This window comes from Arachis hypogaea, chromosome 2 (assembly GCF_003086295.3).
Source record: "Arachis hypogaea cultivar Tifrunner chromosome 2, arahy.Tifrunner.gnm2.J5K5, whole genome shotgun sequence".
NCBI classification, from domain to species: domain Eukaryota; kingdom Viridiplantae; phylum Streptophyta; class Magnoliopsida; order Fabales; family Fabaceae; genus Arachis; species Arachis hypogaea.
This window is the reverse complement of record NC_092037.1, coordinates 83,565,790-83,592,749: the sequence shown is the minus strand read 5'-3', so window position 1 is coordinate 83,592,749 and position 26,960 is coordinate 83,565,790. Positions and strand designations below refer to the sequence as shown.

General features: G+C 28.9%; 1 protein-coding gene across 1 annotated transcript; it reads right to left on the bottom strand.

Moving 5' to 3' along the window:
- Positions 1-1,230: 1,230 nt before the first annotated feature.
- LOC112748230 (serine carboxypeptidase-like 11) lies at positions 1,231-11,849 on the bottom strand. The gene is made up of 14 exons (XM_025796445.3): positions 11,557-11,849; positions 10,357-10,505; positions 9,349-9,425; positions 8,600-8,719; positions 6,084-6,186; positions 5,599-5,636; positions 4,993-5,091; positions 4,155-4,241; positions 3,879-4,031; positions 2,926-2,997; positions 2,598-2,713; positions 1,994-2,107; positions 1,560-1,605; positions 1,231-1,473 (listed from the first exon to the last, which is right to left on the bottom strand). The coding sequence occupies exons 1-14, from the start codon at positions 11,721-11,723 to the stop codon at positions 1,390-1,392; spliced, it is 1,425 nt and encodes a 474-aa protein (XP_025652230.1). The 5' UTR covers positions 11,724-11,849; the 3' UTR covers positions 1,231-1,389.
- Positions 11,850-26,960: the final 15,111 nt, after the last annotated feature.

Genomic DNA, 26,960 nt, shown 5'->3' with positions numbered 1-26,960 from the left:
TTTATTAAGAAAAGATTTACGTTTAGGTTTGATTTATTAAGAAATACCTTATGTTTTGAGTTTGATTGTCGTCCTCCCTAAAGTTTCGAGACCCTGCTGTAAGATTTACTTAATAAATGATTCTTTTAAAGAGGTTTAAATTTGAAATGGTTTTGAAGTTGGGTTGGAAAATCATGGTTAAGAAAGAACTGGTTTTTGTATGAAAGAAGAACTTGTTGTAAGTAAAATGGTTTCGGAGGTTCGGAAAGGTTATAGAGAGGTGTTGGTTTTAAATAAAAATGAATTGAATTCAGTTTATTAAGTAAAGGGACCTCTGCCACAAAAGAGCAGAAGGCAGTGACTAAAAGATATTGAGTGTTGTTGAGTCTTAGTGCCAAGTGTCTAGTGAGAACGGCGATACGTAACGCTCACTTGACACAATAGAGACGGCCCAGTGAGGATGGCGATACGTAACGCTCACTTGAGGTCATGGGCTTTATATGTGAATGATTGTGAAGGGAATGCCTTATCTAACTTGCGAGTTGGAGAATCAGTGCCTGCAAGAAGTAGAAACTTGCGGAGGTTATGCCGCTGGAATGCCTTATCTGACTTGCGAGTTGGATTGTGTCAGGTGCGGGTCGAAACCGACAAATAAGCTCATTACCTGTGATAGGACTAGACATGCATCATCATTGTTTGCACATTTGCATTTGATTGTGTTTGTTTATCTTGTCTCTCTGTGATTGTGCTGTTTGTCTTATTGCTATTTGTTTGTGTTGATCTATTTCTTGTGCTATTAGTTTGTGTATTGAGGTGACTGAGAACTGAGATTGTGAAGTAATAGTAAAAAGTATTTTTAAAAAGTTTGATAAAAATATAGTTTTATTGAATAAAATTAATTATTTGCATTTTATTCCATTACTCTTACGGCATTCCCATTTCCTACTGAGAACGCGTGGTTTATTCCCACCTCAAAATCTTCCACCATTTCAGTGACAAGTTCGAAGACTCGATTTGAAACTACGGGCAATTATTAGTCTTATTTGAATTAAATTTATGTATTGAATCGCTTTCCTAGAATTATCTCGCCTTTGTTAGTTAAGATTTTATTTTATATAGAGGGATAGGAGTTGTATCTAAGTTTCATTTGAATTCTTTTGTATGATATTTATTATTCTTACTAACTGTGACTAGTATTGCTTGGAGATCTTTGTTATATGATTTTAATTAATAGAAACAAAATTTTTCGGCTTTTTCTTAAAAATTGAAATGCGAAATCGAATTAAAAGCTCAGTATTAAATGGTAAATACAGAAAACAGGTCAGTAACGCCTCACTTTTAGTACGATCGTAACGTGCTGAAAATTAGGGTGTTACACAATGAGAAGATGAAAATATGTTAGCTGCTTAGTTACAAAGGCCTATTAGATATCCATCTAGTGAACATGACATAACTTTCATTAGGCTTCAATTCAGCAGCTGTATGTCCTGCACCCTGAAAAAAAAAACACACACATACACACATTCTTGAGAAGAATAGCACTTGTGAATTGTGATTTGACCATTTCAATGTTTTCTTACCTTTACAGTTGCAAATGTCATTTTATTTGAGTAAGTCCTGGTGTATCTGTTTGAAATTAAACAAAACATATTTGTAAATGATATCATAGATTTGTTACGTTGTTAATATTTTTTATATCAAAACTAAAAGTGTCATGAAAACACTCGTTCTAAAAACTTAAACTAAAACAAATAAAAATATAAATGATGATATCTCTAACATTTTTTTTCAAATAAGAGTTTCTTTTGGATTTGCTTGATTTTAGCATAGATTTTTTTTATTTGTCTTAGGCTATTTTTTTTCTTTTGGAGTTCACCAAAGATCGTACTCTAAATCTTGTAGACATAGAGTTTTGATACCATGTTATAAAACTGCTCATCCAAAAAACTTAAAGCTGATAAGAGAAGGCAACATATAAATGGTTATATCTCTAACAAAAAAAATCTATGCTTACCCTGCAACTTGGTCATTTAAATACCATGGCCTCCAATCATCTACAATGGAATAGTTTAGAGACCTTATCCATGCTTGAGTTGAGAAAAAAGGAACCACTGCATCATGATCTCCACTACCAACATAACATCAATTGCAACACAAAATCAGTTAGTCATTGATAGCTGCAACAGATTAGTATAGTTCATTTGTATTCTTTTCTTAAAATTTTGAATGTCACTTGAATAGAGTAAAACAAAAAAGATTTAGCTAATATATATCCTTGAGTCTATGATAAAGTTATTATTAATAGAAGTTTTTAAATTTTTAATTTAACAAATACACCAAAAAATAAATTGAAAATTAAACTTACTTTACATCCTTTTTATTAAAAATTTTTTAATTGATAATTTTAATATATGTCCTTAAAATACTTGTTAACTATAAATAAATTTTTTTTATTGCTTTCAAACTTTAAAAAAAATGAAATTGTGAAAATAGAAATATTTTTATTTTTATAAACCAAACGGAAATACATGGAGTATATGAAAATAACACAAGTTTTCGTCAATATACTTTAAGTCATAAATTATAAATTAAATAGTTTGAGATGTTAAAATAATCACCTGAAAATTAAAGAACGGTAGCCTTTTGCACTGAGATTTGCATGGAAGGGAACACTGTTACCGATGCTGAATTCATAATCATCTTTATAACAACGCACCCATTCCCCTATAGTACCCTGTAGAATATTGATATTGGTGCATTATTCATATGAACAAGGTAGAAAATCAATAAACAACGATATCAAATTTCAACTCTATATATATATATATATACTATATATATATATTTGAGATTGGACATACATCAATAATTATGATTTAATTTGTGAACAATTTAGCAAGAACTGATGAAATTTTATACAGTCCAAAAATATTCTCATCAAATTACCTCTCGAATGTGTAGTGCCTTGCGTACGCTTCTGTGGTTGGCCCATTGAGTGACCAGAAAGAAAAGAAAATTCTACAACAATGAAAATTCTTGGAAATTACATCATCATCACTATCATGAAAAAAATATATAATATTCGATTTTTTAAAAGAGTATAATTTCTAAAAAAAAAAAGAATGGAGGATGGAGAATGGAGATCCACTTATTTAGGTGTAAGTTTTGTTAGAATAATTTATTTATTTATAATAGATTTTGAATTTTAATCAATCTAAATGCTGAATTAAGACATTTTACCATATAAATTAAGAGTTTAATTATTTTGATATATCAACAATGTAAAAAATTTATTACTGTCGTTTAATTAGATTTATGCATTTAAATGATTTTTTAAGTGATGTATATGAATATTAATTACTTTTGCTAATGTTATGTATGTAAAATTCTATTACACTATTATTAGAGTATTAAAACTTCATAAAAGTTTGGAATTGAAGCAATTGGAAGTTTTATCATTATGTGTTATTTTAATATATAATATAGTTTGGAAATATAAATAATTAAATACAAACTATTATATTACAGATATACTATTACCCAAATTTACTGAAATTTGATAAGTATGTTTTTCAATATTATTACCCTTGCTGATTCATGACGAAATTAATTATGCATTAGATATTCTTTGGCAGGGTAATGGATCTCAACCAAATAAAAAAAATTCACGAAAAAAAATGTTTTTCAAAATTTGAAAAAATATGAGTTTAATTTTGATGCATTAACAATCGTCCAATCCCACACATTCTTTTGAATAATTATTTACGCTGTCAATTTAAAATATTATTATTTTTGCTGACGTATGGGTACGTAATTAAATGTATATATAAAATTTCTTTATATTGATTGCACCAAGAATGTGTAAGCATAAACAAAGATATGAAAAATTGAAAATGTACCTCACAGCCTATATCTGGCACTATGAGAGGAGTTTCGAAACGGGCCTCAAGCTTTCTAGCCAAAGATCTCGTTTGCATCCCTTGGTCTTGCTTAAGCCAATCATCGTTGCAATATGGATTCAAAATGAAATAGAGGTCAATTTTTTCAAGGCACTGAAAAAAAAAACAAATCAGAAAATAATATTACAAATTCAATAATGTAGCTAAATAAATTAATAAACTATTACAGTGCATATCATTACCATATATAGTAAAATTGAGATGATCATTACTTACCTTATTGTAATACTCCATGTCGCTTAAACACAATGTATTTTCGGGATTTATATTTAGATAATCTCCTTTACAATTTCTCTTCAATGACTGTTCATAGACAAGAGAGGCAAATGGGTAGACATCAATAGTTTTACATTGAGTAAAATTTTAAAATGGTCCTTAAAGAAACTATAACGAAAAAAAATTAGTATCTATTATTTTAAATTTTAGATAAATTAAGTTCTCTGTCAAACTATTTTTGTAAATATAACTATATAAGGAACCACTTTGTCATTTGTAACTATAAAGACATGATTGTTTTTTGTTTATATATATTTTTCTTCTCAAAATGATGAGGAACGAAAATACTTGAAATGAATATAGAAACTTAAGTATTAGACTCTAAATTTATTCTTTTATTTTACTAAGGACTATATGTTGGTGAATGCTAATGCGCTTAGGAGAAATTAAGGAGTACAGCCTTCTTTAAATTCTAAAACCTAAATTCTAAACTTTAAATTCTAAATCTTAAATTATAAACCCTAAGAACCATAAATTCTAAACTTTAAACTCTAAATATGAGTCAAATATAATCAATAGAGAGCTGAGATTTATTTCATTAACAAAGAGTGTAGCACTCTTTACTCAATAAAAAATGTTTAAGAATAAGTCATATATGTGTGATATTTTAAGAGATTAGACACTAAATTGATATTTGTTTTTTAGAGATTTATTTATCTAATACTAAATTCTTTCTAACGAGCAGTTTGGGAATTTACTTTTATGTATAGTATATTTACTAGACAAGAATGTTTGTCATGCATTTAATAATTAATTAGGCATGCACAAGTAAGAATACCAAATAGAGTTCATCAGAAATAAGTGCCATTCCATGAGCATATTGGATATGATCATTTCCTTCTTCACTTGTCGTTACGGGGTTTCCTAGTATGTATCCCTGAAAAAATTAAGGTTTGAGTTTTAGGAAATTGGTCAAATAGAAGAAACACCTGCAATTCAATTCGCACAAGAAGAAAAATACTCATTTAGCCACACTTTTTTTTAAGCTACATTTGAAAAGCGTACCATTTTAAAAGAGAATAGAAAACACAGTGGTGGCATTACTTGAAAAGTTTATCCTTAAGTATTATAAAGATCACTTATAAAGCGTAACATTATCTTAATATCTATGGGTACACTTTTTTCACAAAAAAAAACTCTTTTAAAGAGTAACTTATTTATTATGTTTTAAGTGCACTTTAAAAGTGTTGCCTAATATATCTAAAGCCAAATATTCACCAACACTCACCAAATTTTTCCCCTTTTCACCAAATACACTTAATAAGTTTTCGATCGACCATAGATATATTTTCCTTAGCAATTTTGAAAAACTGATTTTTGAATAAATTCTATTTGATTTTCTAGGCAATCAAAACATATATAGTAATTGGAAATAATCACAAACCTGGAGATTTATGTGGGGTTGAAGACCTTTCTCATTTCCTGTTAATAAAGGAATTGAATAATTATGGTTTGATTTTTCTAGATGCAACTGAAATGACTGTAATTGGAGATGCAAATGTTTTTGCATGCTTATTTGTTATACTTATTTTGTTTTTTTTTTTTTTTGTTCGAAAAAAAAAAGTACAACTATTTATATGATATGCGTCCGATATATAACACACACAAAAATCATGAATCTCACGACGAAGAATGTGTTATAGATATAATAATTTATGTGTTTCCACCTATCAGCTTAAATTTTTTTGGAGAAGTGACTTCGTGATAATATAAAAGAACAAATATGTATATTACTGTCAATCTAGCACTTATAAAATAGTTAATATATAAATGTAAACAATTTTACTTTTAAATATAATAAAATATAATATAGTAGTAGTAGTAATTATTCCATGCAATTGCCTGTGTAATACAATGATAATTTCTTACCATTTGCAATTTCTTGAACCAATGGAGGAGCAGGAATGCCAGAATAAGAATCAGCTGCCATGTAAAATTCATTGGAAATATATTCTGGATTCTCAGTGAGCCACTGCAAAAATTAATACATAAATATCATAGGTTATTAATAAATCATCAAAGTTATACAGCTTGTTTAGTTAGGAGCTGGAATTAGTCTCCCACAAAGTAAACTACAAATACTGGAAAATAAATGAAAAAGAAAACACCAAAGTCTAATTAAATATCATGAATCTACAAGACTACAACACAAGTTTCTCTTTTTTTTTTTTCTTTTTTTTTTTAAGGTCTAAACAACAACACAACTAACATGTTCAGGATCACAAAACGAACCAAACTCCCTCATGCTTTGATCCACCAAAAATAATAAGTTGGGTTATAATTTTAGTCTCCATTTAACTCGTGGGTAAGCCAAATCCGAGCTGATGGGTATACCATCTACAACACAAGAACATTTGGTAACGAGTTGTGACATTTTTTATTTTATTTATTTATTTATTTTTGGGTACAAAAGAGTTGCCCCTTTGAAGATGAATATGGGGTTAGCTTAGATCAGTTACCAAACATTTTAATAGTTACTCCCATAAAGACATTTTTACTATTGGTTCAGGTATAGTTTTGTGGAAATAGATTAAGTAAAGAAAGATTAAGAAGAGAGATTAAGGGTAGGTAAATTGTAAGGAAAATACTTCGATTATTGATAAATAAACAACATAAAAATTAATGATGTGGAATAGTGATGGAGAACAAATATGTTGAGACCTTCACTAATGTCACAAGAGGATGAATGAACTCTTTTAATTTAAAGTGGACAAAACTTATATAGAGCCTGTTGTCGGGTGTTCTAGTAGAATACCCGAATGCTAATTTTATAAATTCACTTGTTTGAAGTTGATGAACAAAATGAAGAATAAGGAGAAGAACTGTAAGAGAGCAAAGAAAAGAGATTATCTCACAAAGTTTTAGAAAAGTCTTTTTGAGGGAAGTGAGTTTAAGCACGTTTTATAGTCTAAAGTCATTTTAGAGGGAGAGTACATTGTCCAATAGTTACAATGTCATCTTCAGCCTACTCTTATCCCAAGACTAGTTACTAAATGGTGTAATTAGTAGAATGTATTTTTTGGTGTTTCTATTATTTTAAGTTTCTCTAACTAAAAATAGATATACGAAAGAAGTTTATCTACATAAGTTAAGGTACCAGTTCTGTCACTGTTTTGGGTGTTCGTGTCAAAGAGGTATATGGATAAAAGAGTGCTTATGACATGTGACATTATTAGTAAAGGTACATCTAGTTTGACTCATTTCAAGCTAGAGGACATTCTATACACTTCAAATCCAACCAATCATCTTTGACCAATTTAGTTCCTAATTAAAGAAAAATTCAAGTTCTTAGGATGTTTTTTCTTTTAAGTTTCAACTTTTTGGCCCAACACATATAGAAGGAACTTTATTCTTTTTTTGTCATATTTTAAGTCATTTTGGAATTATTCATATACAATAAAATTACACTTTTAATATACAATAAATTATATTTGACTGAACCATGTACATGTTTATAATACCATTTTTACATAAAAATATCAGAAATCATTTTTGCTTAGTTGCTCTTTAAAGTTTTTATATGTGAAAAGCTGCAGATGTAAACATATTGTGGGCTAAACCATCCAAACTTGTCCATGAATTTTTATGTTGATAAAAGTATCTTCTAAGTTTGTTAACGATAAAATATTTTTAAAATATTTTAAAATAAAAAGAATACTATTTTTTATAAGAGATAAATAATTTTTGTATTTGACAAATAATTTATACATTTGATTTGAAATTTTGTAAAAATATTTGGATACTATTTAAAGAGTGCATATAAAAAATCATACCAAAAGTTGATCTCTAGATTCTTTTGCATATTTTTTAAAAAATATTATTGGCCAAAAAAATTACAAAAATGTATCTACTTGTCATAAAATTACTAAATTTTATAGATAAAAATATCTCATTTTTCTAATATTTTTTGCAAAAAAAAAAAAGAATACATCAAAATTTAATCGTGAACACTTTTTAAGAATATATTTAATGATTGAATATTTTTTTCATATTTTAAGAATACTTTTAGCATTAACGAATTTTTTTTCCAAAGATAAGGAAAATCGAACCCGCAATCTCTAAATGAGTATGGAAAACTATATCATTTGAACTATAGCTCATTGGCCAACATTAACGAATTTAGAAGATATTTTTATAAGCAATTTGATCATTCATAGGTGTTTTTTTTTTTGGTGATTTACTCAAATATTATGATTTACCATTTCAATAATCATTTCACACTTATCTCCTTGTAGTAGTTTAGTTCTCTTTTTGGGCTTGGGGCTCGTTTCATTACAAAATAAAAGGACAGTTGTGACTTTGAGTTATTCTTTCTCCCTACTTTGCATATCATACAATGCTTATAATAATAATAATAATAATAATAATAATAATAACTACTTTACCTTTCTAATAAATTGGTGGGCATGATGAACAAGTTTCCAATCACTTCGTTGAGAAAGGACATCTTTTGCGTAAGAGAACCCTGTTCCCATCGGTAAATCTACAAAGATAACATTAGCTACCTAGAAAAAAGTGGAAAAAGAATATCAGGAACAATATTTGAAGGAAGTATTTAACTTTTTTTTATCTTTTTTATCAAGATATTTTTTATTAGAAAAATATCATTTTGTATTTGAATAGAAAATATAAAAATTATTTTGTTATCGATAATTTTTTTTCAAAAACAAAATATTACTTGTTTAAAATAAAAGTATTTTTTTCTAACAGTAGGTGTATCCAAACACTTTTACAATTATATGTTTAAAGTAATTTTTTATTTAAAAAAAAAATCCAAACGAACAGTTATAACTGTATATTTAAATAATTAGAAAATGAAATTTATAGATGTAAATAGGTGTTTTTATTTTTTCTATACCTAATTTATAATCATTAATGGATTGTCTTCACAAATCCAGTTTTTGCATATATCTTATCTTCTTCGACTTAAGATTTTATGTTGGTATTTTATATAAAAACTATCAATAGGAATTACAGTTACAGATTATAGATAAAGTTTGAGATATAACTAACATAATTATACTATACTCAAAAAATTAACCACTAAACTAGTTATACATATATAGTAACTAATTTTTACAATGCACATAACATTTTTGTAATTCATATATAGTTCTCTAAGATGCATTGTTACCTTTGTCCATGACGATGCCCTGTAGATTAGCTTAGGCAAGCTCCCATCAAATTCCTCAACTTTAAATTGCACTGGACCTACAATATTAATTTAACCCTAAATAAATCATTTTTTTTAGTATGTTTAGTTGGAAGATAATAGTGGAATAAATTTCAGCTAAATTATATTAATATGTGTAATTTTATTTACACATAAAGAATTCAAAACCTTGGTATTGCCTAGATTTTGCAGCAAGGATGGAAAGTCTATGCTTAATGGACAATAATAAATTAACATTTTTTTTCCCAAACCACTTATATTCAATCAAATATCCTTACATTTCGTTGTCTTAATCTCTATTTTCTCTATGTTATTGCTGTATTTATGTTTCAAAGATAACTTTCAAACATTCCCTAACTAATTTAGCTTATGATTAAAGCCAATTAGAGTTTGTTTTAAAGGATTTTGAATGCATTGGTGAGGAGAATCTATATTATAACTTAGAGAGTGTTACACCAATGAGCTAAATAAAATACTATATATTAATAGTTTAGATGTAAATTTTTTCACCAAAAACCTTAAACCAACATATTTATGAGCGTTTTTTAACCTATATATATATATATATATATATATATATATATATATATATATATATATATATTGTCATTTATACTTAAAAAATCCAACGGCTTCAGTCCTCCTATATAACTATAATAATCATCAACCATACACTCAAAATTAGAAGACACAAATTTATAACCAAGTTTGATTCAGGGCCATACTTCAGCATCAACACACAGATCTCAATTTTTTTTTTTTGAAAAAAAAAGGGAAAGGGAAAAAAGAAAGCATATAAAATAGATATTTTTATGTATTTTTTAATTAAAAAATAAATTAAAAACCAAGGAAGGTAAGTTTCTAGGGTGGTAGACGTAATATAAATGGACAATGTTTTTTCTGCTAGTGTAGAAAATTGATACTTAGTTAATTACTACCAAAGTTGGCAATTTAAATTTTTAACATTACCTATTTGGAAGACAAAGCCTGAAATTGAAGAACAGCCAGGTCCACCAGTTAACCAAAGCAAAAGAGGGTCATTTTTAGGATCATTTTCTGACTTAACAAAATAGTAGAAAACTTGCATGTCATCTTCTGAATCTCCCAATCCCACATACCTGTCAAAACAAATTAAATTACATAGTTTTAATATTGGATTTAATATCCCACATACACTATTATTATTATTATTATTATTATTATTATTATTATTATTATTATTATTATTATTATTATTATTATTATTATTATTATTATTCCTCACTACTGAACCAATCTTAGAGGTCAGAAGGCAAAGTATTTGATGGGACTCTGATAGAGAGTTCCATTTGAAGGAGTTCTTAAAAATATTTATAGATTTGTCCCAATTTATTTTTCTCTATTTACTAATGTGCAACAATATTTCTGAAAATGAATCTTAAACCCTAATCCAATTGAATCGTTTAATAAGGAAAAAGGGCATCAGGACCACCAACCGCTATCGTCAGTGGCAACAAAGGTAAAGTTCTAACTTCTAATAGGTTGAATGTTCAAGTTCTAAGTGTTCTCTTGTTTCGCTGTCCTTTTTATTCAGACAGTAGTAGCGCTCAATTACTCTCTCCCTCTCTAGCGATCCATAACCCGGTGGCTGATGCTCAAGCGTCCCACTTGTACACTGGTTAGGCTCTCCTTGCTGACAGTTCAACCATCACCGACAATTCCTTCATCCTTACCATGGTGTGTTCTTCTTGGGGCTAATGGAAAGCATGTGAACTGTTTGGCTTGCTTTGTGTTTAGCCTCTCCTCATTGCAATGCAAGCTCAAGGACCACGATTGTTTTGGGTTTAAATACAACAAAATGAACATGGAGCTCGGAGTGAAAGATCCATCAAATAAAAATATAAAATAAGAATGACTATTTCTAAATCTCTTTCTCTGTATTTTATTTTGAAATAAAATAAAAATTTTAGATCTCGTATTCTGACTAAAGACTAGCTAAGAACAATTTCTGTGTCTTATACTCCTCTACAACATCAAAATCAGCTTCAAAACATAAATTTTCAGTCACAGTTTTTTTTTTTTTTTGGTGATTAATTTTCAGTCACAGTTGAAACCAAAAACACTCAACCAAAAAAAAAAAAAAGGAAAAGTAGATGGAAATCGAAAGTGGAAAATATAGATAGAGCTTACCCAGTTTCAAGTTGAAAGGGGAGAGGACCATCAAAACCAGGAAGGTATTCAACTTTTGAACTACCAGCTTCAATTTTATGAGATACTATCTGCAAGAAAAGTGCGAGAGAGAGAAGCAGTAATTGAAAAAAGTAACTCCATTTTTTGGAATTGGAAGCCATTTTCATTCACTGCTCTGTACTCTGCAGCCTCACCTGCAATTCTTAATCCCAATTTCTAGGCATTAGTATTTAGCGTTGCTTATTTACACTTTTTATTTTTTATTATTAAGATTTTTGGTGGAATTTTTTAATAATGTGGAGAGTTAGTGTATATATATATATATATATATATTTGTGTGGATGTCATAAATTTTGAGAATTAGATTTGTGATTTTTAATTTTTTTTATGCAGGGTCAGATTTATAATTTTTATATATTTTTAAAAAAAATATAAATTTGATGGTTAAATTTGTATTTTAGTATTGAAAAAAAAATTTAAACTTTTAAATTAGATTGTTCGATTTGTTTAAAGCAAAAAAAAATTATCTCACTACAAATCAAATCTTTTAATTTATGTATTATGAGAATTTAATCTTCTAATTTTTTAAATTTAAAAATCTGATTTATTATTTAAAATAAAATAAAATATTTTAAATTCACGTCAAAGAAAAATACACTAATTAACTATAATATTAAATTATATATTTTTTATTTCTAAAAAAATTAGCCGCTTATTTAAGTAGTTGATCATTAATTTTTAATTATTTAAATAATTGATCTTATAAATAGTGATCTATTGATATATCAAAATCTATTTAAATTAATTATTTAAATAATTAAAAATCAAGTAAAATTTTTAAATTATAAAAACCTACTTTATTCTTCACATAAATGATAGGACCAGAGATGATCTTGTTAGATATAATAATTTCTAAAATTTTTTATTATATTTTTTATTTTTTTTATAATGTATTTATTATTTAAATATCTTAAAATTGTTTTTGTTAGTAATATAACTTTTTCTCATCCATTATATATTAATTAGAGTAGAACTAGTTAATTATTATACTAAAAGCCAAATGAGTAATGACACGTGAAAATGCATAGAAGATTGTTAAATAATTTGTGTTTGAATAATATACTCTAAAGTATGATAATACTAATTAATTAATTAGAGCATCATGACTCATAATGTTTTGCCAACTCATAGAAGGTTGTTAAACACAATGAGATATAAAAAACGTGTTATTATTCTTATTCAATGCCATAGTTAAATATTTATTTATTTCTTTTTTATTTTGTGTGCCTAGTTGAATATTTACATAATAAATGCAAGTATATTTTATTTCAACTTGCTCGTATTAATAAGCTGAGACTGATATCATGATATAAAATGGATTTAAGATTAAATTATCATTTTAGTACCCTGACAAAACATTTACTTTTTTGCTAGTTGTTTATTAAACTAGCCAACAATACAATGATTCCAATAAAATGAAATATCCTTGTAGTCCAAGCTGACAAATAAAATATTCTTGTATTCTTATGTCTATAAAAGAGGGTTATATTGTTGGTGGCTTTCGTGGCATATGCACCTAAAAAAAAGGATGGCCTAAAAAAGAGTGATGTATACATATTATGGTAGTGTGTATACATATTATGGTAGTGAGTCAAAGCGTTGTAAGATTTTGTGGTTGAACCGATCAGCCCAATCTCTTACTTTCTACAACAAATCCTCAATGAATTTATGTATCACTTGTATCTAGTTTTGTTTGAACTGTAAGTAGCAGTTATGAAATACCGTTTTGTTTTCAACAAACTTAAAATGAGACTTAAAATTTGTCGTTACATGCCGAACACAATAAGTATAAAACGTTTTAAGAGGTTGTCATCCACTATTGTCAATTTTCAGTGTAGTCTTGATTGTTTAGGATCTGTCAGAAATAATCAACAAATTTTTCTGTAAGATCACATGACGCCTCTAATTGATAAGAAAGAAAAATTAGAATTCTATAGTCTCAACAATTACAAAAACTACAGGAAGAATATTACTATTGTCATTTTGTGTCACTACAATAAGCAAAACACCACTATATTTACAATAAGCAAAACACCACTATATTTGCCATACAGATGCATACTATCGATGGAAACAAACGACTTGCAATATTTAAAAGCCTCCACACAAATAGGGAAGGCCCAAAATACTTTTTCAAACATACTGCAATCACGCATTATAAGGTGCCCATCATAGTACGGTACATTCTTGATCTTGCATATTGTTTCGGGACAACAACTCTGCAGTGCTTGCAATAACCTCAACACCTTATTGTATGATTCCTCCCAATCACCATATATCGGAGTAATTGCCTTTTGCTTCACCATCTATATCTTTCTGTACGAGAGTTTGAAATGATAGATTTGCCTAACTGCACTTTATAGGCCAGAGATGCTAACAGATGACGAGAATTGTAACAACGGGAGGATGACATGGCATATGAGACTGCTATCCAACTGTCGGTGGTCGTGAGACATGGTGGGCTAAACACGTGTGCGCTCCTCTAACCCTACGCACCTCCCTAAAGAAATAAAATAGTCATGGTTGAGATGTAAAACACACTACAACAATATAGACTATTTTTTAGGATTATTATGTGTCAAAAAAATTAAAATTCGTTAAAAAAATAAATTTTGACACTATTTTAACTGTGAAAATATATTAATAAAAGTTTTGTCAAAAATAGTATTTTTGACATATAAGTAATTATAAAAAAAGTTTAAATCTTATTTTGATAAATATTGGCCGTCAAAAATAATTTGTTAGAAAAATTTGAGAATATATTTTTTGTGATATTTATTAATCGTCAAAAATACTATTTATTTTGACATTTATTGACCATAAAAAATTTTCAACAAAAATTTTTAACAAAGAATGAGATGAGATCTTAAAACTGAAGAATAAACTGAGATTTTGAAGATGAAGAATGAGTAATATGATCCTAAATTGAGAGTAGTGTGATACCAAAATTGACGGAACTCAACGAAGAAAAAGAATAATGGAGTAAGTTGAAAATAAATAAGTGTCAAAATTGAGGAGTAATTTTTTACAATCAAATTATTCATCAAAAACATAGAAAATTTGATATTTGTGATATTTGTCAAAAATATATATTAATTTTTACACTTAACTATGGCCGTTAAAAAAAATCATGTTAAAATATCTCTCTTTTCTTATAGTGACAAGCATAACAATGATAAATGAGAATATAGAATACAGTTATACTTGAACTTACCAATATCCAAAATTCTGTCGAAGATTAACATGAAGACACCAAGGGCAGCCTGCTTCAGACTGTCGACAATGTACATGGTACTTTATTCGATCTAACTCCACGACTCGGTACTCAACACTTCTGCGAATGTTGTAATTCTTCACACCCTGCATCTGCACCTTTGCTTTTAAATCTGTGACCAACCCAAAACTCCACACTACCGTCTAAGTTGTAATCGACTTCACCCATATCTTGGAAAATGAATTTTTCTGTTGCATCGCGTTCAGATCCAATGTACGATAGTGACTAAGTACAGATGACAAGACCGAATTGGGTGCGGGACAAGCAGAAGATACAGACTCGGAGTCTTTGGTACAAACTCTTCCTCCTTATCATCTTCAGAAGAACCACTGTCGTTACTATCCGTAACATACTCCTCGTCGGAGTCCTCACTGTCAACATTCATATCTTCCACTGGACTAGCAACATGTAGTGGTTTGGGTGCGAGAGGTGGGTCATCTTGCCCAAAGACCAACTGGCCAGATTCACCGCCACCAACATCACCAACTTCCACAAAAAACTCCATCACTTGTTCCGCTATGATTCTCCCATGGATGTTAAACATCAGGCACACATGCTAATCACCATGGAGGCAAAATAGACGAAACCAAAAAACTCTATTTTTCATCGGTGCTAGCAACCTATACTCCCACCTTTTCGATCTCTTTTCTTTCGTTACCACCGATGTTACTCAATTTCAGACTCTTTAACTCCAACAAAGAACTTACTTGTCGGGTATGCAATAGAATAGGATTTTCACACTCAAATATTACCACAGTATCACTATTTCTCATATGACAATTGGAATACACACTTATAATCAAATATCCACTACTACTAGACATTTTGGCTTATTTTTCGAATAAAAAAATAAAAAAAAAATAAAATATTTGTAGAGAATACAAAAAGTTGCACATTTAGAGACGGATACATAAGGAATAAGTGGAGACTTGAACCCCTAACTTTTTAAAAAAAAAATTAATAGTAAAATTTAAGAAATCCAATCCAATAAAATTTAATGATTTTAAACTTTTTTTTAATTCTTAAATTGGCTAAACAATAAACACTACATGTCTACATTATCTTTCTTCCTTTATTCCTTTATTCCTTTTTGATGTTTGGTATTCTTTTGAAGCCATGCCCTGATAATCACGTCTTCCTCTGTCAAGTGTCACAATGGTACAAATAAAATACAATATGCTAAACACTTTTTTATTATATATTTTAAATTTTAAATTCCTTAGACTTAGAGATTATATATCTTAAACAGTTACTATGCACTCTATTCTTCTTGTTGATATATCTCTCTGCATAGTCTAAGTAAACATGTTTGTTTAAAACTTGGCACTATTTAATTTAATTTTCATTTAGATTTAGATTCGCATTCTACAATCTACAAAGGATGAAAAATTAACAATGATCTTTTAATTTTCAACAATTATCAAACAATTTTTAATAGTTAAACATCTATTGTTATTTTTAAATAACTTTAACAATAAAATTATTACTTTTATAAATGGTGGGTAACTTGGGTTATAAATGTATAAAATTGTTATATTCTATACCATTTAACTATTGATACAGTCATACGAATTTATTAATGTTATACGTCTAGTAATTTTTGAGCAAATACTACGGTGAACAAATGCCACTTTGAGTTCTATTTCATTGATGCTGTACGTCTACTAATTCTTTTTTTAGTGAAATTGATAGTAACTTAATAAAAAATATTTAGATTTTATTTATTTTTGTAAGTATATAATTATTTGAAATTTTTTTCAGATAAAAAGAAATTAGAATATTTTTTTTATGAGAAAGCAAAGTAAAATTGATGTAATTTTTAAGAGAAAAGCTATTATTAATGTTGGAGTTCAAACAAGTCAGTCCTCTAATCTTATTTCACAAGAAGTTCAAGTAAGTGAACTCTCTAATCTTACTCAAAATACACATCAACATGGAGTCAAAGTTCCAAAATTAAAAAGAGATGTTGATATCTCTTTACTAGAAAGAGATTCAGGAAAGTGACGTCCAATTTGGTAGTATAATGTCAATGAACGTGATAAGATTCGTAGAGCATACATAATAGTTGGGCCATACCAACCAACAAATATTAGCTATCTAACTTCTGGTAATAATAATCACCGTCGATATTTTCAATCTTCTTGATTTAAGAAATTTTCAAGTTGGTTAGAATATTTACCAGAAAAAGATGCTGCTTATTGTTTGCCTTGCTACATGTGTTAGTAACATTATAGTACTCACAATGATGGAAAAAATATATTTTCAGAGTTAGAATTTAGTAATTCGAAGAAAGTAAACAATAGAGTGAATTGTGCATTTGTATGTCACGATGGTTCTAGTCCTAATTCTTCCCATAATTTATGTGTGAAATCTTGTGATGATTTAATGGCTCAATCTAAGCATATAGATAAAATTCTTGATAGGCATAGTGATGAAACTATTGCAAATAATCGCTTAAGGTTAAAGAGTTCTATTGATGTTATTCGAAGGCTTGTATTTCAAGCATGTGCATTTAGAGGCGACGATGAAAGTCCTAAATCTTTGAATAGGGAAAAATTTATTGAGTTAATTAAACTTTTAGCTTCATGTAATCAGAATGTTAATAATGTTGTCCTTGAAAACGCTCCTGAAAATGTTCAATATATATCTCCCGATGTTCAAAAAAATATATTGCATATCTTTGCTAGAAAAGTGCGTGCAGCAATTCGAGAAGAAATTGGTGATTCTAAATTTTGTATAATTATTGATGAAGCAAGAGATGAGTTAAAGCGAAAACAAATGTGTGATTTTGAGTTTTGTAGACAAGCACGGTTTTGTTCAAGAAAGATTTTTTGATCTTATACATGTTTTTTATAAGTGTTCTTTGACATTGAAAACAAAAATTTCATCAGTTCTTTCTCGTCGTAATCTTGATGTCTAAATATATATTTTCTATCGGTATATTTTTTTAATGGATCTTACATTATATTTTATTTGCATATTTTTTAATATTATATATGTTATTGGGCTTCACGATAATATTTCTAGATACGTCCTTGGGCACATTTTTTTATAGTTCTTAAAAATTTGTCATTACGTATCTCGTTTACACTGTAAACATCATAAATTTTTTTTTATAGTATAAACGAAATAAGAATAACGAAATATATGCAAATTTTATTTTCTGCTTTATCTCGTTTACAGTACAACTGTTATAAATTACATATTTTAATAAATAAAATATTTATTTTATTTATTTAAAAAAATTCTCTCAAAAAATGAGTACTAATTATATTTTTTTAAAATCTATTAAATAAAGTGAAATAGAGACAAACGGTTTAATTTTAATATACTATTTTTTCATCTCCTCTAATTTTAATTCAAGTAATTATTTGTAAAAATAGTAGCCAACAAATAAATTAATAATTAAATTAATTCTTTAAAAAATCATAAATTTTTTTATTCACTCTCTCTCTATATATATTGGTCAATACACACATTCATTCTATTCACCCACCTATTAAATACTCTTTTTGAGATTCGAATTCACGTGGTACCTTTAAGGGACAAATATATTTGCTTATTGGGACAAGCCTCAGCCACATTAACTGTGATATTTAATTACTTGCTGAAACCTAATTTTGGAAATTTGATAAGAACATTTCCTTGCCAAGAGTCCATATTGGCCGTCCAGTATAACTACCTAGCTTGAACGATGAAGATTCAAAATAAAGGACCAACCATGACCCACGCTATTTATGATTCAACCATGCTTTGTACTGTTTTGAATCCAGAAAGCAATATTCAATGATGATATACCCTACATGGCTACAAATAATTAACAAGAAGTTGATGTTTGTGTGGATGATAGATATCGCATGATAAAATAGTTCTTAAAAAATTGAAATGACATGTGTCCTCATTTCAAAGATTTATTATTATTATATCTAACACAAGATAATCTTTGGAAGGGATCACCATGTCATTAATGTTCTAAAAATGGTTTTATGGAAAGGTAAGGAACTAAAATAATAATTGTCTTAAATGCATTTCATGCCATGATATCACTTTCAGCTTATTAATACGAGCAAGTTGAAATAAAATATACTTGCATTTTATTATTTAACTAGTCAACTAGACAGACAAAATTAAAAAGAAATAAATAAATATTTAACTACGACATTGAATAAGAATAATAACACGTTTTTTATATTGACAACTATTCCAATAAAAATTATTAAAAACAATTTTTTAATAATCTTAGTTTAAAGCTAAGAAGGTAATTTATTTATTTTGATTTATTTTTATAAAAATAACATTTTTATAGCATATGAATAATCAAATTTTAGAGATTATTATTTGATAATTAAAATAAAATATTTTTACACTAGTTTTTTTTTTTAATTTGAGAAGTTGTCTAATTTATTATTATTATTTTCACCTTATTTAATTGCAGGGTGCAGAGCATACAGCTCCAGAAACCAAGCCTCTTTAACTTAGCCACACAGATGCCAAAAATCTTGGTTTTACATTAAATTTTGATTAATCATTAGTCACTATTAGTCCGAGGTAAGTTTGAATTAGTCTACAATTTGTTTTTAAGTTTATCAATTGCGAAAAACATTTTGTGTACTAAGTGAGCCATGGTCATTTATTCGAAGATCTAAAATTTTTATAAAAAAAATTAATTATTGAGGAGTATTAAAGACAGGTAAATTTTGTGATTTGTAGTTATTAATTAATTATTATTAGTGTTTTTAATGGTGTGAAATTTTATCCAATGATGTGTGATTATTCACTTTTTTTTTGCTGATTAAGTGTTGGCCAAATTTTAATATCAGTGCTTGTCCCCAAGACTTTTTCTTAATTATTAATCAACTTGGGTTGACCTAGTAATTAGTTCATTAATTTATTTAATTAACGAGAATTGTAAATGCAATCATTTATTGGCATAGTTTTCCCATACTCATCTCGAGATTGCGGGTTCGAATCTAATTTTTAACTTTAGAAAAAAAATTCATTTGTAATAAAAAAAATTCATTGGCATAGTCTCCCCATTCATTCCGCATAATAACTACCGACAAGTATACTGAGTCGTATCAAGTAATAAAACTCACGAGAATGAGGTCGATCCCATGAGGATTAACGGATTAAGCAAGCAATAGTTGATTGATTATTCTAGTTAGATAATCATAAATGAGCGATGAGCAACAGGAAATGTAAATGACTTGAAATTAAAAGAAAGCAATAAAGTGCAAGAAAGTAAATGACAAGAAAAGTAAAGTACAAGAAAGTAAAGTGCTAGAAAGTAAATGACGAAAATATAAAATACTAGAAGTAAAAATAAAAAGAGCATTCGGATAAAGAGATATTGCATTCTTCGGATCAACATATTCTCATCTCTTCCTCAAGCATGCAACTCATTGACCTCTTGCCAATCATGAGTGATCGAATCCCAATCCCTTGGTAATCCAATCTCTCTAATCTTGATCAATAGCCAATTCCTTGGTCTAATTGTTCATGAAAAGAGATGAGGCTTGGTCCCTGATTATACCACACACTTTTCTAGACCCAAATAATGGATAGATTAATGTCACAATATCCTATCCATACCCAAATCTTCTCAAGTATGAGAAGGATTTGCAAGCATGATTCTATGATTCCTTTTTCAAGGATCGCAAAGAACCCAGTTCATTCAATCTCTTTCTCAAGATAATTGAATGCTTAAATGAAGAACGAAAATTCTTCAAGTAAATCAAAGAGAGATGAAGAGAAGAAGAAGAATCAAAATAAAGCAATCCCTCAAAGTACAATAGAGCTCTCTTTCCCAATGAAAAGAGTTAGTAATTCATAACTAAAATATTTACAATGTGCGTATGGAAGAACATGGAAGAGAAGAGAAGTGTGGAAAGGGAGGGGTCCGAAGACCCACTCCCAGTGGTGTGCCAATGATGGTGTGTGTGTATCCCGATACTCCCTTCAAATGTAGAAACTAAGGCCTTTATATAGGCTCTCTTAAATTACAAATTCAAATGAAATTGAAAGTAAATTACAATCAAATAAAAATTAATTATTCTAAATGCTTTTTGTGGCCTTAATTGGTTGACAATTATAGACTTGCTTGTTTGAAGTTTAAGTGAATTTGAAGTGATTTTAATTAAACCAACACCAAGCTCCAGGGGTGCTTGACATGCATGGGCGCTCCCTTAGGCGCTTACTTGGGCTTGGGTATTCATTTGGGCGTTCTCTTGGAAATTGGAGAGAAGAAATTCGAAACTTAAAATGAAACCTCTTTACCAAAATGATTACTAGGTTTTGTAGAGATTATCGCCGCGGAAGCGTAGACGCAAAAAACTCGTCAATCGGAGCTCCGAATAAAAAATTATGAGGAATTGAAATTGGAGCCAAGGGTTTGTGATTTGGAATGTTCTTCCTCCTTTTGCTTCCAAGTTCATTGTGTTTCTCCGTTTGGTTGGGGAAGAAGGTGGAGTTGGGCTGGGTCTTCGGTCCAAAGTGGACTCGGTTCGTCTCATTTGGTCCAATTTTAAACTAAAATTTTTAAAATTAAGGTCTAAATTCATATTTTAATTAATTCTACTATAATAAATTATAAAATTCTATTTTCTAATTTCCTGATTAATAACTAATTTATTCATTAATTATTTACTAATTTTTCAGATTTTACAATCACTGATTAATAAAATTGAATAATAATATAGTAATTAAATCGTAAGTTATTTCAACTATTTTAACGTATACATAAGACAGCAATTATAGATTTTTAATGTACAACTAACCCTATAAGCTACATCTTCTTTTTGGAATGTCAACTGTAGCATCTTAAAGAATAAAAGTGAGCATGCATTAGCAAAATATTAAAACATGAAATGGAGCTAAAATTAAATAATTATTATTTTTTGTCCTTCTCTTTCTCTTTTTTTTTTTATCATCATCAAGATAAATACTAATTAAAATTGAATTATATACTTCATCTTTTCAATTGGTAAATAATGCCTAGATATAAACCAGCATTTCATGTGAGATACATGTTTATCTATCAATTTTCTTTGCTTTGGAATTCATAATTTGATAAATCCTCAAAATTTAAATAATTTTGTGTGCAGGTTTATATGCCTTTATGAATTTCATAAATTCATTTATTGAAAGTAAGATTTCATCTCAAAATCAAATGGAGAATAATAACTCAAACATGATGCGCAGAGTTTCAGATGTTGAGTCTTGTATTAATTCAAGAATATTAAAAAAATAGAATCTAATTCACAACTTAAAATTTTATCTTAACTACAAAAAGTACTATCAACTATAGGTCATAGCTCATAACTATACATGGAATGCAAGAATGGCCACAATTTACATATGTAACTAAATGTCTACAATTGGCATTTTAATCAAAAGGAATGCATTAAATTTTTTTAAAACAAATTCCAAAACCCAAAAAAAGCCTCAGTAAACATACCTTCATGAGTCCAAAAGCCTCAACTTCATCACCAAATTTTACAATTCCTTGTTCAACACAGACAGTGACAATTGTTTCTCACCCCTTGAAAAAATTAAATTATAACAAAGTTGAGGTAATATTCTAAAAAATATATGTTAAATCATTATGTGACTTTACAATATTCAAGAGCATTTCAAAACAGATTTTCATGAGCAATAAACAAATTTGATAAAAATATATAAAAAAATTCTGCCACTGATTGAAAAGGGAGAAAAAAAGCAAGACTGACTATTGTTGTGCAATGATTTTATAATAAATAATGAGTCACTAATAATTCAGCTTAATAGTATGTTTAAAGAGAGAGCAGTGTCAGTTAAGATTACCGTAGTCCAATATCCATGATTTGTAAATCTCACTGCAAGGATGGCTGCACAACTTGTTTTAACCACAATCCTTTTTTACTAAACATGTCATACTTTCTCTCCTTCCCTACCGTCATCTCCTATTTTAATAGACGACTTTCTTGCTTCTAAGATCTACCTAATTAAGGCTATGTATGATCTGCATAAAGAGATCCCTCTAACCTCTATTTCATATATATAATAACTTTCTATTCTTATTATTAATATTTTTTCATATCAAAAAATTTGTTCTTCGTCATTACTGCAGTTATTAGAAACTTAACCACTCCTTAAGAGTTTTAAGTGATTTCTCCTGGAAAAAATCTCAAAAATTTTAAATTAATATTAACAAAGAATAAATCAATTATTTTTTAAATCAATTGTGAGATCACACAAATAAGTTGATTGGCAAAAAGAGATGCAAGAATGTTACCTTATGCCATATCTAAAAGTATTATGCGCAACAAAAGTTATTAAATACACACATTCAACATTGACATTGGTTTTTAAAAAATAAATCAACTAAATCAGGAGAAAAATATTTTAATTACACATAGTCTTAGGTCATATTTTCATCATAAATAAAAAATGATCATTAGTAAAAAATGGTAATATATCATATTTTTTAAATAAACAAATGTTAAAAGCATTATTGAAGATAAATTAGTATCTAATATTCAAAAACACGTTATCTTTTGACTTTTAGTGGAGATTCAAATATTTCTGAAGACTTCATGATAAATGACATTTTCTGTTACAGTAAAATTGTTAGAATTATAATGAGATATTACAATATTGAGTCCATCTTTGGTGGTGATTCATGAAACTGTGGCATAAAGTTGTTCATATGTAAAAATTGGTTGTTTCAGAAATAAGCCAATATGATTTAGAGACTGTCCTTGACTTTTATTTATGGTCATTGTATATGACAAAATTAGAGAAAATTGTCTACGTTAAAACTTGAAAGGTAACTTTATATCTGATGGAGTTAATGTCATTCTAAAAATGAAGACCTTTTCACATTGACTGTTTCCCAATAAAATTTTGGCTTCAATAATCTTATTTTCAAGTCTCGTGATGATTAATTTAGTCCCATTATAAAGTCCAGCAGAATGATCAATATTTTGAATTAACATAACTGGACAACCTTCTTTAAATGACAGCTTATGATTTGAAACCCAGATGATTTTATTGTTGCAAAAAATTCTTGTGTATGTATGCAAGAAACTGTGTCGTTAGTTCCTTCTTTAAAGCAAGATGAATCTGAACTTAGATATGTTTTCAATTCATTCTTATTCAAAGATAGCATGTAATCATTAACCTCTTCAACACTGTAGGTGATTTGAATTTTGACAATCCTTTAGATAGTCACTATATATAGCCTGAACAATTGCCTCGACTGGATCACCAAGAGTATTGATTAATAGTTCAGATGGTATAGGAACTAAACATTCATCATCAAAATTTCCAAGCTTCCCATCTCCAAGATCGAGGTCCATTTTGCAAATCTTTTTGTTTCCTTAGTGCTTTGTCTTTCATTTTTTACTTTAGTCACATGTTTTGGGTCAAATTTAATATCTGGTAGTTACGCCACATGTAAGAAGAATTTATAGATGCATTGACAATATCCTGCCTAGATCTTTTTGTAATAACTAAAAGAATTTGTCTAAAAACTCCACAAAAAAGAACTATTTTCCCTCCAAACGGCAAGATTAAACTTGATTCATTTGTATGTCGAAGTAAGTCTCTCATTGTTCGGTCAAGTGCTTCAAAACAAAACTTATTCATCATTGGTGCTTCATCCTAAATAATAAGTTTTGTTCCTTGAAATTAATTCTGCTAACGGACTGTCTTGTTTAATGTTTCAAGTAGAAAATTCATCAGGAATAAGAGGAATTACAAATCTTGAATGAGCAGCTCTTCCTCCTGGTAACAAAAGAGATGCTATTCCATTTAAAGCTATAGTTAAAACTATTTCACCTTTAGATCTAAGAGCAGCTGAGAGTGTTCTCCAAAGAAATATTTTTCTAGTACCTCCGTATACATATAAAAAGAAAATATGACCATTATCTGAATTTGTAGCTTCAATAACTTAGTCGTACACATTCTGTTCTATTGTCATTTGAAATAAGTATTGTTTGTGCTGTTTAGTGATGCATGAGCATCTTTCTCATCTTTTCCTAGTGAATTTGCATTTAAATTATTAAATTTAATCAAGAATTAATTATCTTTTAGCCACTATAGATGCTACTTTGAGTTTCGTGCAATTTTGTGTATTTTAGGTAGTATTTAGCTGGATTTAATGGAAAGGAAGCTTGCACAAATGGAAGGAGCTCCAGAATTAAAGAAGATGATCAGCGAGGAGTGACGCGTGCGCGTACCTGACGCGTACGCGTGACACGCAGAATAGACCATCGACGCGTACGCGTGACTGACGCGTACGTGTGACATGCGCCACGTGCAGAAAACGTAGAAAATGCTGTGGGCAATTTTTGGGCCCCATTTTGGCACTCAAGTAAGGCGCAGCTCTCTACCAAGTTAGGCGCGGATCTAGTGAAGCCAAGTGGTCCCCACGTTACAAGGCGTGAATTATTTAATTGATTCTTATTCAAATTTGAATTTGAAAAGAGGAAAATATATTATCTTAATTTTAGATATTAGATTTTAAATTAATTAGGATTAGTTATAAAAAGGAGAAACTTTTCTTCTTTAGGGGGGATTCCAGGGGATTCCATTAGGGAATTCTATACCAATTTACATTCCATCTTAGACAATTTTTCCTGAATCCTTATTTTTCTTCTCTGAGTCATGAGCAACTAAACCTCCATTGTTAAGGTAGGAGCTCTGTCTATTTGTATGAATTGATTCTATTGTTTTTGTCTTTTAATTCATGTTTTGATTTATAATTCAAGGATTATTTTCGCTCTTTATTTTATCAATTTGGGTGGAACGGAAGTATGACCCATGTTCTAATTGTGTTCTTGTATAACTTGGAAAAGCTCTTTACTTGAACAACAGCTTGAAAGCAATTTCTCCTAAATTCTAATTATTTGGATTTAACGGGATACATGACATATAATCCCCTTATTTTTGGGTAATTAGGATTTTTGTGTCATACAAACTGGAATTCGATCATGCAGCTTCTAATTGGAATTAATTGACCAAAGAATTGGCAGTTAATGAATTTTAGAGGAGACTAGGAAGGTCTAAGGAATTAGGGTCTAGTCACATATAGTTTGCCATTAATTAAATCTTACATGATTAAAATAAATTAATAAGAAAAATCAATCCAGATAATAGATATCTCTGAAACCTTAAGTATTTCTCCATATATATTTCACAACTTCTTTACTGCTTGCATTCTGAAATTCTTAATTACTATTTAATGCTCTTTGAATACCAAAACACTCTTTTCTGCTTGCCTAACTAAGTAATTCATTTAACCATTGTTGCTTAGTCCATCAATCCTCGTGGGATCGATCTTCACTCACTTGAGGTATTACTTGGTACGACCCAGTGCACTTACCGGTTAGTTTGTGGGTTATAAATATCACACCATGTTTTTGGCGCTGTTGCCGGGGATTGATAGTGATTAACAACTATTAGTTGTTTGATTGCTTAGATTAGGCGTTTTAGTTTTAATTTAATTTAAATTTTATTTAAAAAGTTTTCAAAGAAAAAAAATTTTCTGTTCTGTCTTCTTTGCTTTCCTATTTACCACATGGTGCGTTTAATCCTTTTTGGTGTTTTGTGCTAAGGAAAAATAATGAAAAGAGATCACACGGGTTACTACTCACACCCGAGTAGTGATTCATATTATGGTGGATGGAGGAACTATCCAAAGTTTGGTTGGCAAAGTCAAAACCAAAGAAACTTCAATGCTCCATGTTTCAACTATCAAGAGCCACCATCTCCATATTCATACCAAGAACCACTATCTCCATATTCATATCAAGACCCATCATCTTTCTATTCATATCAAGAACCGTCATCTTTCTACCCATACCAAGAGCCACCATCTCCTTATTCATCTAAAATACCATCAGATCTTGAGCTTTTCATGAAAGAATTCCTACATGATATAAAGACAAGTGTCAAAAATATAGAAAAATATGTGCAGACGATGATCAAGAACCAAGAAGAGGAACAAGCAAATTCCTTTCCAAAAGATACAATGCAAGATCCTATGGAAGAAAGTGAGGAAACCAATCAAAGGAGTTTATACTCTAGT

Coding starts and splice junctions, on each gene's coding strand:
- LOC112748230 (XM_025796445.3), bottom strand. CDS start 11,723: ATGAAAATGGCTTCCAATTCCAAAAAATGGAGTTACTTTTTTCAATTA. Junction 6,187..8,599: donor CCCACCAATTTATTAGAAAG/GTAAAGTAGTTA, acceptor TAATTTTTGCAG/TGGCTCACTGAGAATCCAGA. Junction 5,637..6,083: donor GGTTCAAGAAATTGCAAATG/GTAAGAAATTAT, acceptor CTTTATTAACAG/GAAATGAGAAAGGTCTTCAA.